The sequence below is a fragment of the Myotis davidii genome, unplaced genomic scaffold (genome assembly GCF_000327345.1).
Source record: "Myotis davidii unplaced genomic scaffold, ASM32734v1 scaffold710, whole genome shotgun sequence".
Classification (NCBI taxonomy): Eukaryota; Metazoa; Chordata; class Mammalia; order Chiroptera; family Vespertilionidae; genus Myotis; species Myotis davidii.
The window spans coordinates 1,085,114-1,098,005 of NW_006284328.1; the positions used below are offsets into that span (position 1 = coordinate 1,085,114).

Genomic DNA, 12,892 nt, shown 5'->3' on the forward strand with positions numbered 1-12,892 from the left:
TGCATGATGTTGCCATCTTCTCAGCCCACTCAAATATTTCTTGAGTTCTTAAGGGAGCTAGAGATGGGCACGCTACAGCATGGGGTGGGGGCATCAGAGCCCTTGCCGCAATGTCCCATCCCCTCCTTGTTAATAAAAATCTGAAGCCACCAGCACTCCATGCTCTTGATCCCCTTTCCCTCCTAGATGGTCCTTCCTTCTCCTGGTCCAGAGAATGCCCCAAGGTGGCCCCTAAAGGGTACCTACCAGGATGTGGTCCCTCCAGCCTCTGGGCCATTTCTGGTCTCAGGTCCCTGGAACTGGGGCAGTGGGTAGTGAAGCTTGGCCTCTAAGGGGGTGACCTACACCCACACTCCAGAAGCCTGAGGCCACAGCTCCACCTTCCCCCTTCCCAGACTTCTGGCAGGCCGCGCTCAGGCCCCTCTCAGGCCTCGCTGTAGAATGGCTTACTCTTCCCCACTCCCTAGGGGAAACAGCTGATTCAGTTACCTGGATTGAGGTCACTGGCAATGGCTGAAGTGGAGATGCAGGTGGAACTGGTTCAGAGCAGGGGAATCACCCACTTCAGTTTTCACCAAAAGCCCGGGCCCAACCCTACCTCTCCTAAGAGGCTCCATCTCTGCCCAGTTACAGCCACGGCCTTGGGGGCCTCGTGTTCAGGCTCTGTACCCACAGCTGTGATCCTCGGGCAGGTGGGCTCTGCCCTCCTTGGTGCCCAAAGAATTTAAGTTTGGATTGTTTCTGCACTGGAGGGATGAGGGTATCTACTGTTGTCCTAAAAGTTTCAGATGATGAAAACTATGAAGGGATGTAGGGAACTAAGAATTCCCATGAGGCTGGCATGAGAGCCTTGAACAGTGCCTGGCACTCAGAAGGTGCTCCGATAAATATTTGTTGAATGAATGAATGAATGAATGAATGAATGTCAAGAAAGCTAATCCCTCTGCCCACTTCCTTCTTGCCTTCTGGAGCCTCTGTATAGGTGTTTGGCATCACTTTCTAGCTCTTTTCTCGAGTTTCAGATTGTTTTGCTCAACACATGGCAGGCTTGCAAGTAAGGCTGGGCAGGGAAGGCTGGGCAGGAATGAACCTTCAAGTGAGTTGTTTCTCGTCCAGTTTTCCCAGCCACACACAAACCTGAGAGAGTTCCTGCAGGGCTGGTTCTCTCTTAGGACAAGGCTTTAGAGATGCATTAAGCTATTTGCCACCAGTCTAACTCCCATCCACCATCCCAGGGATGGGAGAAGCGCCCACCTGCCCCAAAGGGGACAAGGGAGTCAGATGTGGGTGGTGGTGCTTTTCCATCGAGTGTTGGTTCAGATAGAAAATCTGCACAGACTATACAGGGTGCAAAGCATTTTCTGTGTGTATTTCAGTCTTGGGTGAAATCCAGGGGACCCGGTGTCAGGGGAACTATTGGTAAACAGCCGCAAAGAGCAAGAAAGGAGGCCTAATCAGAGCGGGCCAGTGAGTCACCAGCTGGGCCCTGGATATCTGAGTTCCCTCAACTGGGAAAAGCAAAGCAAATGCCTCCCACCCTCTTCTAGTCATCAATCCCCCAGCTGTCACCCTCCAGTGTGCAGGCCCTTGTTCCTACCGCTCCTGAGTTTCTATGAAAGGGCCTGGACGTGTTCAACAAACAGGGCAGGGATCAGCTCTCCCGCCCTGCGCTCACCAATCAATGAACAGCTCCCATTCTTCCCTCCCAGAGGAGTTAACAGGGGGACACACTTGGTGTTGGAGTCATCACACATGAAGGATGCTGGGTCCACGGGGCACACCCTGCAGGGACAATGGGGCCTTCCTCTTGGAGAAGTTCTAAGAAAGATGGCAGCAGCCCCTACTCAGACTGAGTTTCTTTCTTTTTCTTTTTTCCCCCCTTTTCTGTGCTGTTTGAATTTTTACAGTGAGAACACAGTCACTTTTTATAGGAGAAAGGTTTAGCAACAAGCCTGTAACCTTCCCCTTCTTTTTACTAAGAATCCTTGAGGGGAAGAAAAGGATCCTTACTCAGATCCCCTTGCAAACAATCTGGTAACTAGAGCTTTTGGCAAGCAAACATATGGCATTCACTAGTAGAAAGATAATGGTGAGTCTAAATCTGTAAAATGTGTTTAACAATACAAGGTGGGGCAAAAGTAGGGTTACAGTTCTGAGTACACAAAACACAGAGTTTATTCTTGTATTATTACTTATTACTTATTGTATTATTTTTCCATGCATACAACTGTAAATACTTAGTCTGCCTCGATAGTTTATTGTAAATACACTTGGGCATACTGTTTCTTTTTTTTCTTGAATATATTTTTAATGATTTCAGAGAGGAAGGGAGAGAGAGAGAGTGATAGAAACATCAGTGAAAGAGAATCATTGATCGACTGCCTCCTGCATGCCCCCCACTGGGGATGGAGCCCACAGCCCGGGCATGTGGTCTTGATTGGAATCAAACCTGGGACCCTCAGTCTGCAAGCCGACACTCTATCCACTGAGCCAAACCAGCTAGGACATTTATTTATTTATTTATTTATTTTTATTTCAGAGAGGAAGGGAGAGGGAGAGAGAGACAGAAACATCAATGATGAGAGAGAATCATTGATTGGCTGCCTCCTGAATGCCCCCTACTGGGGATCAAGCCCAAAACCTGGGCATGAGCCCTGACCAGGAATTGAACCCGTGACCTCCTACTTCATAGGTAGACACTCAACCACTGAGCCACGCCGGCTGAGCCAGACTGAGTTTCAATACCAGCTCACCCTTTCACTTATTCACTCACTCATTTATTCAACATATACTTACGGAGCGCCCCAAGGTGCACAAGGTATACAGAAATGACAAGAGAGCCAGACTTCTCACCATTGTGGGTTTGCTGTTTTGTGGGCGCGGGAGATGAAAAGCAAGTCATTAAACACGGGGCACTCATGGAGCTAAGAAGCCCAGATAAGGGGGCCCAGGCCTGTGTTCCATCGGCCAGGAGCTCAGAGAAGCCTTCCCTGGAGAAAGGCCAATTGAGAGGGGCCTGGACTTGACACCTCAGAAGGTTAAGCCACCAAGAAATCCCCGCCTTTAAGCCAAGTCTTGTAGACTTCCGAGCAGGCGGCATCAGTCAGAAGACCTCCAGCCCATGCACAGGGCGTGCTGATGGTTCTCAAGAGGAAGTCCCTGCTTTTCCTTCTCAGTGTCTGGCAGACTGTACAGTATGCGTGCTCATTGCATTTTGAATGAATTTTAAATGAATGATGAGCAGCAACAGGATATTGTAATCCCTCCCCAACTTCGAGCGCCCAAGCCGGAGCAGTGCTGACTGGAAATCTGCCCGTTTTCCCTCCAGATGTTCCCCGGCCAAGATCAAAACCGTGGTGTTTGGGCTGCTCCCTGTGCGCCCTGAGCCTTCACTCTCTCGTCCTCTGTAGGCATGGCGTTTGCTCTCCTAGCCAACCTTCCTGCAGTCAACGGTCTCTACTCCTCCTTCTTCCCCCTCCTGACCTACTTCTTCCTGGGGGGCATACACCAGATGGTGCCAGGTAAGACCTCTCCCCTCCCAGCAGGCAGGAAGACGGGTGGTATGAAAAGGGGTTCGGGTGGTTTTCCACCTACATACTCCTCTAGCTGGTGCCGGTTGGTTCTCAAGGGACCATCACTGTGTCCGTCCCAGGTCCTCCGGGACCTTGGAGACAACACTTAGCTTCTGTGAGCTCAGTCAGCATTACCTGTTCTGCCTTCCTCCCTGGAATTGGGGGAAGAGTTGGTACAACAAGATAAACCGTGTGCCATGAAGTGCTAAACAGCTGTGAGAAATTACCTTCTAACCCCAGGCTGGTCCCAGCAGGCCACTGAGGGGGACATTGGGAGTTCTCTGGTGCTAAGTGAGACAGAGAAAGGACAATCTCCAAGCTCAATTCCTCAGGTGGCCAGTAAAATAACATTAACAGCTGAGATGAAACAGTAGATCATGGTCAGATATGCGTGGTGCTATGCTGGAGAGCAGCCTGGGAGCCCTGGGGCTCCATCCCCTTGGGGATCAGGGAGCAATCCTGGGCCCCTTGATGGTTTCCATGGGTTTGATCCAAACCTCTGACTTTTGCTGGCTGGGTGGGGCACCACAGGTACCTTTGCTGTTATCAGTATCCTGGTGGGTAACATCTGTCTGCAGCTGGCCCCAGAGTCAAAATTCCGGGTCTTCAACAATGCTACCAACCAGACCTACGTGGACACTGCGGCCATGGAGGCCGAGAGGCTGCATGTGTCAGCAACGCTGGCCTGCCTGACTGCCATCATCCAGGTGAGGGGACGGCCAAATCCCTGCAGGGCCCCCGCCAGGAGGCCATCAGACCACCCTGCCCCTGACTCAGACCCAGCTTTGACGTTAAAGCTGGTCTAGGGCTCTACCTCTTCCGTCTTCCCCATTCTCAGGGCCCCCAAAGACCTTGAAAAGCCAGATATCACCTCCCCTCCCTCCAGCAAGTCCTTACGGCCGGCTTCCACACCTGATAAAACTCTCCTGCGTTTGGAGTCTCTCAGACACTCGCAGCTTCTCTCCACTCCCTGTGCAGAGCCTGGCTCTCTGCCAGCTCCGTCCTCCTGCCTCCTGACTTCTCTTATCCCCCACCAGCCTCCACTGCTCCAGCCACAGCATCGCCTGCATACATTACTTTTTCGACACACGCTAAGGACTCTGCTGGGTTTTGTGAAGGAAAACACAGCCTGACAGAATGCAAGCGCAGGAAGCAGACTCAGAGGGCACCTCTCGTTCATTCATTCATTTAGTTAATGTTTCTTAGTTATTTCACTGTGCCAGGAACTGGGCTCGGCCCTGGGGATAAAAGATAAGTAAGAAAGGGGCACGTTTTCCAGAAGCTCCCAGCCCAGCAGAGGAAATGGCCATGTCAACAGATAAGTTTGTAGGCAGTGAGATAAGCAGCATAATAGAGCTATGTACAGACAGCTGCGGGAACACCAAAAAGAGTCAGGGAACGCCTCTCCTCAAAGAGAAGAGGTGACCTGGGTCTTAAAGGATGACTAGAAGTGACCAGTAAGCAAATGAATAAGGCCCGGAAGGATGGTCCAGGCAGAGAAAAAGTGCCCCCAAGCACTGAGGCCTCAGAGAGGGTGAACTCACCAGGAATGGCAAGGCAAGGAGTGTAGCGGGTCTGGAAGGCAGGGGGCCTTTGGGGACGGGCCAGAGAAGAGGCTAGAAAGGTAGGCATGGACCAGACAATGATGTTTGAGGTCTGTCCCCTAGGCTGTGGCTTTAGATCTGATTGGCAGTTGAAGGATCATTTGGGCTACGGAGAAGATGAGGGGTGGGAGGTGGGTTAGAATCAATCCTGTTGGGGACCATACAGACAGCCAGGCAAGGGTGCCGAGGGCCTAGGCCAGGGGTGGTCATGGAGAAAGCCGTGGAGACAGGAGTGGACGTGAGGCACATTTTGCCAGGAGCAAAATTAACTGGGCTCTGGTTACAGATGGGACGTGGGAGGTGAGGGAGGGATGACTCCCAAGGTATTGTTTGGCCAACTGGGTGGATGGCAGTGTCATCCACTAACAGAGGAAACACCGAGGGAGGGCCAGTTTCATTCACAGATGAGGAAACTGAAGACAGACAGGTGGAGTGACAAAGAGGCCAGTGTCCTTAAGGGACCAAAATTCTGCTGGCACGTTACAAAGGAAGACCAAGTCACGAAGGACTCATTTCCCTAGAGCTGCTGCTGCCCAGAGCTGCACAGAACTCCAGCCCTGGGTTTGGATCAGGCAAGTGTGGGAGCTGCTGACCCTCTTGGTCATTCCCCCCTCAGATGGGCCTGGGCTTCGTGCAGTTTGGCTTTGTGGCCATCTACCTCTCCGAGTCCTTCATCCGGGGCTTCATGACGGCTGCCGGCCTGCAGATCCTGATCTCGGTGCTCAAGTACATCTTTGGACTGACCATCCCGTCCTACACAGGCCCAGGCTCCATCGTCTTTGTGAGTCTAGGATAGGGCCCTGCAAATGGGGAGGGGCTCATTACAACAGCCAAGGTCACTGTTGTTACGAGCTTCTCATCATGAGATGCTCTTGAGCAAGAGCCGGCTGACCCTGACCCGGTGTTAGGAGAGGATGCTGAGGGGGTTCTCATATTGGGAGGGAGGGTCAAACCCATGACCTTGAGGGCTCCAAGAGGTCCCCTGTGGTTAATCCCTGCAGAAACGGAGAGGTACAGTCCTAATAAGTTCCCTGTTGCACTGGCTGGGAAGTCCTTCCTGAGGTCTAGTTTTTTCCCTCCTCCTTTAACTTGAACTCTTTCTAGAGGATGAGAAAGGGAATCAACATTCGGGTCCCAGCACGAGCTCCTGACGGGCCCTTTGGGAGAGGGTGGTGGGAAGTGGCGTCGTGTTCCTGATCAGGGTCTGGATTCTTTTTTGGTGCCTCCATGAGCACTGACGATACCCCTGCACGGGGTCAGCCATCCGGTGGTGGGGGTGGTGGGGGAAGAAGCAGTGGGAGCCCATAGGCATGATGCTCTCTCCACCAGACCTTCATTGACATTTGCAAAAACCTCCCCCACACCAACATCGCCTCGCTCATCTTCGCCCTCATTAGTGGTGCCTTCCTGGTGCTGGTGAAGGAGCTCAACGCTCGCTACATGCACAAGATCCGCTTCCCCATCCCTACAGAGATGATTGTGGTAAGACCGCACCCGGGGCTGGGTGTGGAGGGCCTGGTCAGAGAGGCTATGAGAAGAGATACCAGTTCCAGCCAGGGCCAGGGCGCCCTTACCCCGCCTCACCCCCTCCACTGTCAGCCAGTAGAGCAAGAAGTCAGAGGTGAATCCCTTCCGTCCCCCCTGAATATGGCCCCACTCTTCCTGTTCCTTGGGGTCTTCCCCTCAGAGGCAGGCAAGTGAGATTCGGGTTCCCCAGAGAAAGGGGAGGCTTGAGAGAAATGCTTGCACTGACCCCAACTTCAAACCAACCCCCATTCTCCACTTTGGGGTTTGCAGGTGGTGGTGGCCACAGCTATCTCCGGGGGCTGTAAGATGCCCCAAAAGTATCACATGCAGATCGTGGGGGAGATCCAACATGGGTGAGTCCAGGGGCTGGAAATCCTGACGCCAACCCCACGGCACTCCCCACCAAGGCCTGAGCTCAGAGGCCGAGCTGAGACGAACTCTATGAGATGCGTCCTAAGCCCTATGACACTGCCCAGCAATGGGTCGCGACTATTACTTATTGTGGAGAAGAGCCACACCAGGGGCCAGGGCTGGCTGTTTTATGAACGGCGAGTCGGAACTGGCACACTCACTCCGGAAGTCTCATTCAATGGGGCTCTTAAAGCAAGGCCTCTCTGATCAGCCCTTATCTGGCCCTTCACCCTGTTCTAATGCATCGGCTCCTTTTATCCATGTGGACAGGAAGCTACTGGGACGAACCAAATTCATTAAGCATCCACTCTGTGCCGGGCAGCCAGCTGGGCCCTGGGAGGGGCCATTCGGTGCTGGGCTGCAGAGCTGCCGCAGGTGGGGTGGGGGACGCTCACGACACGGGGGGCTGGTGAGAGTAAAGAGTCCAGAATCTGGGTGTGAACAAACGAGGCCCTGCCAAGTACTGCCTCTGAGACCTTGGACAAGCCAGGTCCTCTAAGCCCCGGATTCCTACTTTGTCAACGGGAGTGAGGGCCCTAGAGCGTTGTACTGAGGACTCAGACTGAAAGGGTGACCGTGTGAGACCCTGGCACACAGCGGGGCCCTGCTGCTCCCTGTGAGTTGCTGAAGGACTTGGTGCCCTCCCTCTCCTCACACCCTTGGGCCCTGCCTCCCCTCTGGCTCCTTGGCAGGTTCCCTACTCCTGTGTTGCCTGTGGTTTCACAGTGGAAGGACATGGTTGGAACAGCCTTCTCCCTGGCCATCGTGGGCTACGTCATCAACCTGGCTATGGGTCGGACCCTGGCTAGCAAGCACGGCTATGACGTGGATTCTAACCAGGTAGGTCCTGCTACCCCCAGTAGGACTGAACAGGACGGGCCGGGGCCCACAGAGCCCTGGCAAAAGATACCTTGGGGCTCTGGACCGAGGTGAGGGAAGCTGCCTGCCAGTGGGGAAAAGGGATGACCCCAAGAGCTGACCTCTGCTTCATTGGGTGTGTATGGCTTTATAGTAGTAGGCCATGTCTGAGGCCCAAGATCCAGCTTGCGTGGCCGACTCGGTGTGGCCCGCACCCTGCCACCCCACGCCCGCACCTCCAGCGCCTAATCCTGCCCTTGTCCCGCAGGAGATGATTGCCCTGGGCTGCAGCAACTTCTTTGGCTCCTTCTTTAAAATCCACGTCATTTGCTGTGCTCTCTCCGTCACTCTGGCTGTGGATGGAGCTGGAGGAAAATCCCAGGTGAGCGCTGTGCCAGGGGAGGAGGATGGGGAACCGAACAGTTGCCCTAGAGAACCCCAGAAACCTGCAAGCCGGGCCAGCTGCTTCTCCCGCCTTTCTCCCCCTTCCCTAGTCCCCACTCCACCCAAGGCATCTGTGGGAAACAAATCGGAAGCAATGCTCCCTATTCCCAACTCTTTCTCTGAATAGGTGGCAAGCCTGTGTGTGTCTCTGGTGGTGATGATCACCATGCTGGTCCTGGGGTCCTATCTGTACCCTCTCCCCAAGGTAAGAGCCCAGCAGGAGAGCAGAGGCCAGTCAAAGACTCCAGTCAGAGCAGCCCCTCAGGGCCATGCGGCAAATTATAAAGTGCTGTCATTGTCGCACTTTGGCCTAATCGCAACCTGTGCCGTAGACAACACTTGTTTACTCTCCCCAGTGTACAGGTGAGGGAAACTGAGGCTGAGAGAGTCTCCGTGATGTGGTACAGCTCACAAGTTCAGGGCTGGTCCCAGACTCCAGCCTCCAGACCTCAGGATTGAGTCCCTAGTCTGTTGACAAGTACCCATGAGCCCCAGCGTAGGAAGGCTCTAGGCATGGGCCAGTGATGGCGAACCTTTTGAGCTCGGCGTGTCAGCATTTCGAAAAACCCTAACTTTGGTGCCGTGTCACATATAGAAATTTGATATTTGCAACCATAATAAAACAAAGACTTCTATTTTTGATATTTATGTTATATATTTAAGTGCCATTTAACAAAGAAAAATCAACCAAAAAAATGAGTTCGCGTGTCACCTCTGACACACATGTCATAGGTTCACCATCACTGGCATGGGCCATGGGTATGAGAGAAGAGGGGAAGGGGGGCCGGGATGGGGCCCCTGCCTCTAGCTCCTGTGCTCTCCAATCCTAAACCTGAGTGCTGAGATTTGGGGGTTCTGTGTGTTCTGAACTCCAGCTCTGCCCTGCCAGGCTCCAGGGTCAGGTGTGTTTGTAGGAAGGGCAGGAAGAAGGGGACACCCCAGTGACAGGAACCATGTTCTGCTTCCCTAGGCTGTGCTGGGAGCCCTGATAGCTGTCAACCTCAAGAACTCCCTCAAGCAACTCGCCGACCCCTACTACCTGTGGAGGAAAAGCAAGCTAGACTGTGTAGGTACTGGGTGGCCTCTGTTACCTGTCTGAGTCCTGTCCCCTTCTCCAGCCTCACAGCCCTGTCCCTTCTCCTGTGAATGATCCCTCTCGTGAGCTGCTCCGTAACTGGCATCGCCAGGTGCTACGAACTCAGGTTTTAGAGGGACACCCTGTGCTCAAATCCTAACTCAGACGTTCACAGGCTCTGTAGTCAATAGCAAGTCTCTTAACCTCTCTGCGTCTCAGCTTCCTCGTCTGTGAAATGGGTATTTTATACTCTCCCCGTCCCAGGGTTGCTTAGGGGGAAGAAATTAGACAATACAAGAAGGGGGCACATTGTCCAAACCCGTGGTCGGCAAATTGTGGCTCACAAGCCACATGCGGCTCTTTGGCCCTTTGAGTGTGGCTCTTCCTAAGCCTTAGGAGAGCCCTAATTAAGTTAATAACAATGTACCTACCTATATAGTTTAAGTTTAAAAAATTTGGCTCTCAAAAGAAATTTCAATCATTGTACTGTTGATATTTGGCTCTGTTGACTAATGAGTTTGCTGACCACTGGGAACAGATGGGAACCCAAAGCACTATTGTATCTGTACTCAATAAAACTTAGCTATTATTATTTTTTTGATTTGTGGTTCAAAAAAAAGCAAAAGAAATTATTTTTTTTTAAAAAAAACAAAAACCCTAGAACATAAAGCCAGCAGAGCAGGGCTTTAAGCAAGTTACCAGACTTCTCTGGAGTTCTGTTTCCTCATCCGTGTGGGGGTGACAGTCAAGCCCGCATCACACACTGGTTCTGAAGATTAAATGAGATCACGGTGGAAAAGCACCGTGTAACCATAGGACTCTACAAACCTGACTTACGTTATAGTTAGTCATGTTCTCCACCGGACAGTAGGAAGGAGGCTACCACGTATTGGCGACACTGTGTTATCCCCACTTAAGCCCCACCGTAACCTACGAGAGAGAACTTACTAATCTCCTTCTGAGGTGATGAAACCAAGGCTCAGAGAGGTTAAGTAACTCGTCAAAGGCCACAGAGGTAGTAAGTGGTGGAGTCAGGATTGGAACTCCGAGTGCTGGACTCCAAACCTCTGGGTTGGGCTGTCTCCTGTGGGAGCCAGAGAAGTGAGTGATCCACCTGGCTCCCGTAGTAGGGGTGAGTGAGTGAGTGAGTGAGTGAGTGAGTGAGTGGTGAGGAAAGGAGAGAATTGATGTCCCAATTCCCACCCCACGGATTTGCTTTTACTCCATCCCAGCAATCCCTGGCTATGCCGTGCTGGGCTCCAAACCTCTGGGCTGGGCTGTCTCCTGTGGGAGCCAGAGAAGTGAGTGATCCACCTGGCTCCCGTAGTAGACAGGTGAGTGAGTGAGTGAGTGAGTGGTGAGGAAAGGAGAGAATTGATGTCCCAATTCCCAGCCCATGGATTTGCTTTTACTCCATCCCAGCAATCCCTGGCTATGGCAATTAATCCTGACTATTCATAGTGCTTTGGGTTCCCATCTGTTCCTCACAATTCTCTATGAAATTGGGTAGACTTATTTTCTTTTGAGCTATTTGGGGGACTCTAACGGAGCATAGGGGCCAACAATCAAAACTGAATCCAATTCTGCCTGTCACCCACCAGGCCCCCAGGCCATCAGGCCAGGAAGCCTCTCTAAGCCCGTGTTGGGCATTCACAGCTACTGGGAGGTGGAGAAAGGGTACTCATGCCTATTGGTCACCCAGTGGGTGCCCATCTCTAGGCTGGAACCTCTATGTTTCTTAACTCGGTAATCCGTTCATGAAGCAGGTACTATTGTCCCCCCTTTGTGGATTAGGCATCTCAGGCTCACATAGCTAGAAGTAGGAGAACGGAACTTGGAACTCAGGACCGACCCAGGACTCTTGCTCTGATCATTATGCCCTCAAAGACCTGGGTGTGCTGGGCTTGTCTATTAAAAACAAGACAAGACCAGGGGGTCACACTCAATCTGAGGGAAAGGGACAAATGTAACCAAAACATAAAACAGTGCAAAACTGTCATGAAAGTGGAAGGGTGGCTCTGGGTTGTGCTGGCAGAGAATGACCTCGGCAAATCCAGGAAGACTTCCTGAAAGAGGCAGTTTTCTTCCCAGGTCTGCTTTCATATCTCTTTCCTCACAGTGTGTCTGGGTGGTGAGCTTCCTCTCCTCCTTCTTCTTGAGCCTGCCTTACGGTGTGGCAGTGGGTGTCGCCTTCTCCGTCCTGGTTGTGGTCTTCCAGACCCAGTTGTAAGTAACAGCCCCTCCCCAAGACACCACGGGGGTTGAAGGGAGGACCCGAGCCAGCCTGCCAAGGGCTCCCATGCTGAGCCCTGGCCCAGTCCACCAAACCCTGCTGCCTTCTGGGCCTGGCACAGGAGCTGCTGCTGGGCCTGAGGAGAGCCCAACCCAGGCAGGACTATGGGCACAGGCTGGGCTGCCTGACTTCCCATATCCTGGAAACCCCAGAGGAAGCCATCGCGGTCTTGGAGGGCTGGGGGCTGGAGAAAGTAGGGGAAGAGCAGGTGGGTAAGACTCAGTGTCCTTCCAAAGGACCTGCCAGACACCAGATCACATGGGACCCTACCCAGGGGAATATGAGCCCAGAGGACAGATGCCGTGTCCTTCCTATAAAAAGATTAAATAGAACATTCCAGGGTGTCCAGGCCAGGGTAAGAAGGATGCTAAATGTTAGGGAAACCCTGCCTTCTCCTTTTGAGAACTCAAGACCAGGAAGAACCGTTAGGGCCACTTAAGCTTGTCACCATGTGTACCGCCACCCCTTCTCTCCCACTCAGCCCTAGTCTAGGAGCTGTGTCAAGGGCCTGTCATCCCTCTGGTTCTAGTTCAGCCACCAGACATGTGTCCCCAGTGCCCAAGGACAAACACAGCAAGCCCAGGGGTACAGAAGGGACCCTGCCCTGCCCCTGCCCCAGCTCCCAGCCCCCAGCCCGTATCCCTCCAGGCCCATTCGCGGTTAGCATTCACTTACGTTTTTTTCTTCTTCACCCAGTCGAAATGGCTATGCTTTGGCCCAGGTCATGGACATGGACATTTATGTGAATCCCAAGACCTACAATCGGGTGTGTAATCCAAGCCTATGAATTTCCTCTTTTGCCCTCCCCCACCCCCAAATAAAAGAGGAATTTTTAAATAAAAAGTCAATAAGGACATTTCCGCTACCTGAACTCAGTCTCCCTGTCACAGGTCCAGGAAATCCAGGGGATTAAGATCGTCACTTACTGCTCTCCTCTCTACTTTGCCAACTCAGAGATCTTCAGGCAAAAAGTCATTGCCAAGGTAAGTCTCAATCCTTTGGGGACCAGAAAGGCTGGGCAGAGAGGGACCCGAAGGTGGAAGAAAGGGGGCTGGGAGCCAAGGACGGGCCTCCTTCAAAGAAGCGAGAGGTCAAGCCTGCTACTGAC

The 12,892-nt window shown here is 52.6% G+C and overlaps 1 protein-coding gene across 1 annotated transcript in view; it reads left to right on the forward strand.

Annotated features, from left to right (window-relative positions):
* The window catches only part of SLC26A9 (solute carrier family 26 (anion exchanger), member 9), a 42,507-nt gene that overhangs the window by 384 nt on the left and 29,231 nt on the right, over nt 1-12,892 (forward strand). The window contains 13 exon segments of the mRNA XM_006754419.2: nt 3,329-3,405; nt 3,408-3,521; nt 4,104-4,279; nt 5,793-5,957; nt 6,506-6,658; nt 6,974-7,056; nt 7,807-7,954; nt 8,241-8,354; nt 8,544-8,621; nt 9,387-9,482; nt 11,611-11,717; nt 12,481-12,550; nt 12,675-12,781. Coding sequence (XP_006754482.1) covers nt 3,329-3,405; nt 3,408-3,521; nt 4,104-4,279; nt 5,793-5,957; nt 6,506-6,658; nt 6,974-7,056; nt 7,807-7,954; nt 8,241-8,354; nt 8,544-8,621; nt 9,387-9,482; nt 11,611-11,717; nt 12,481-12,550; nt 12,675-12,781 — 1,488 coding nt within the window.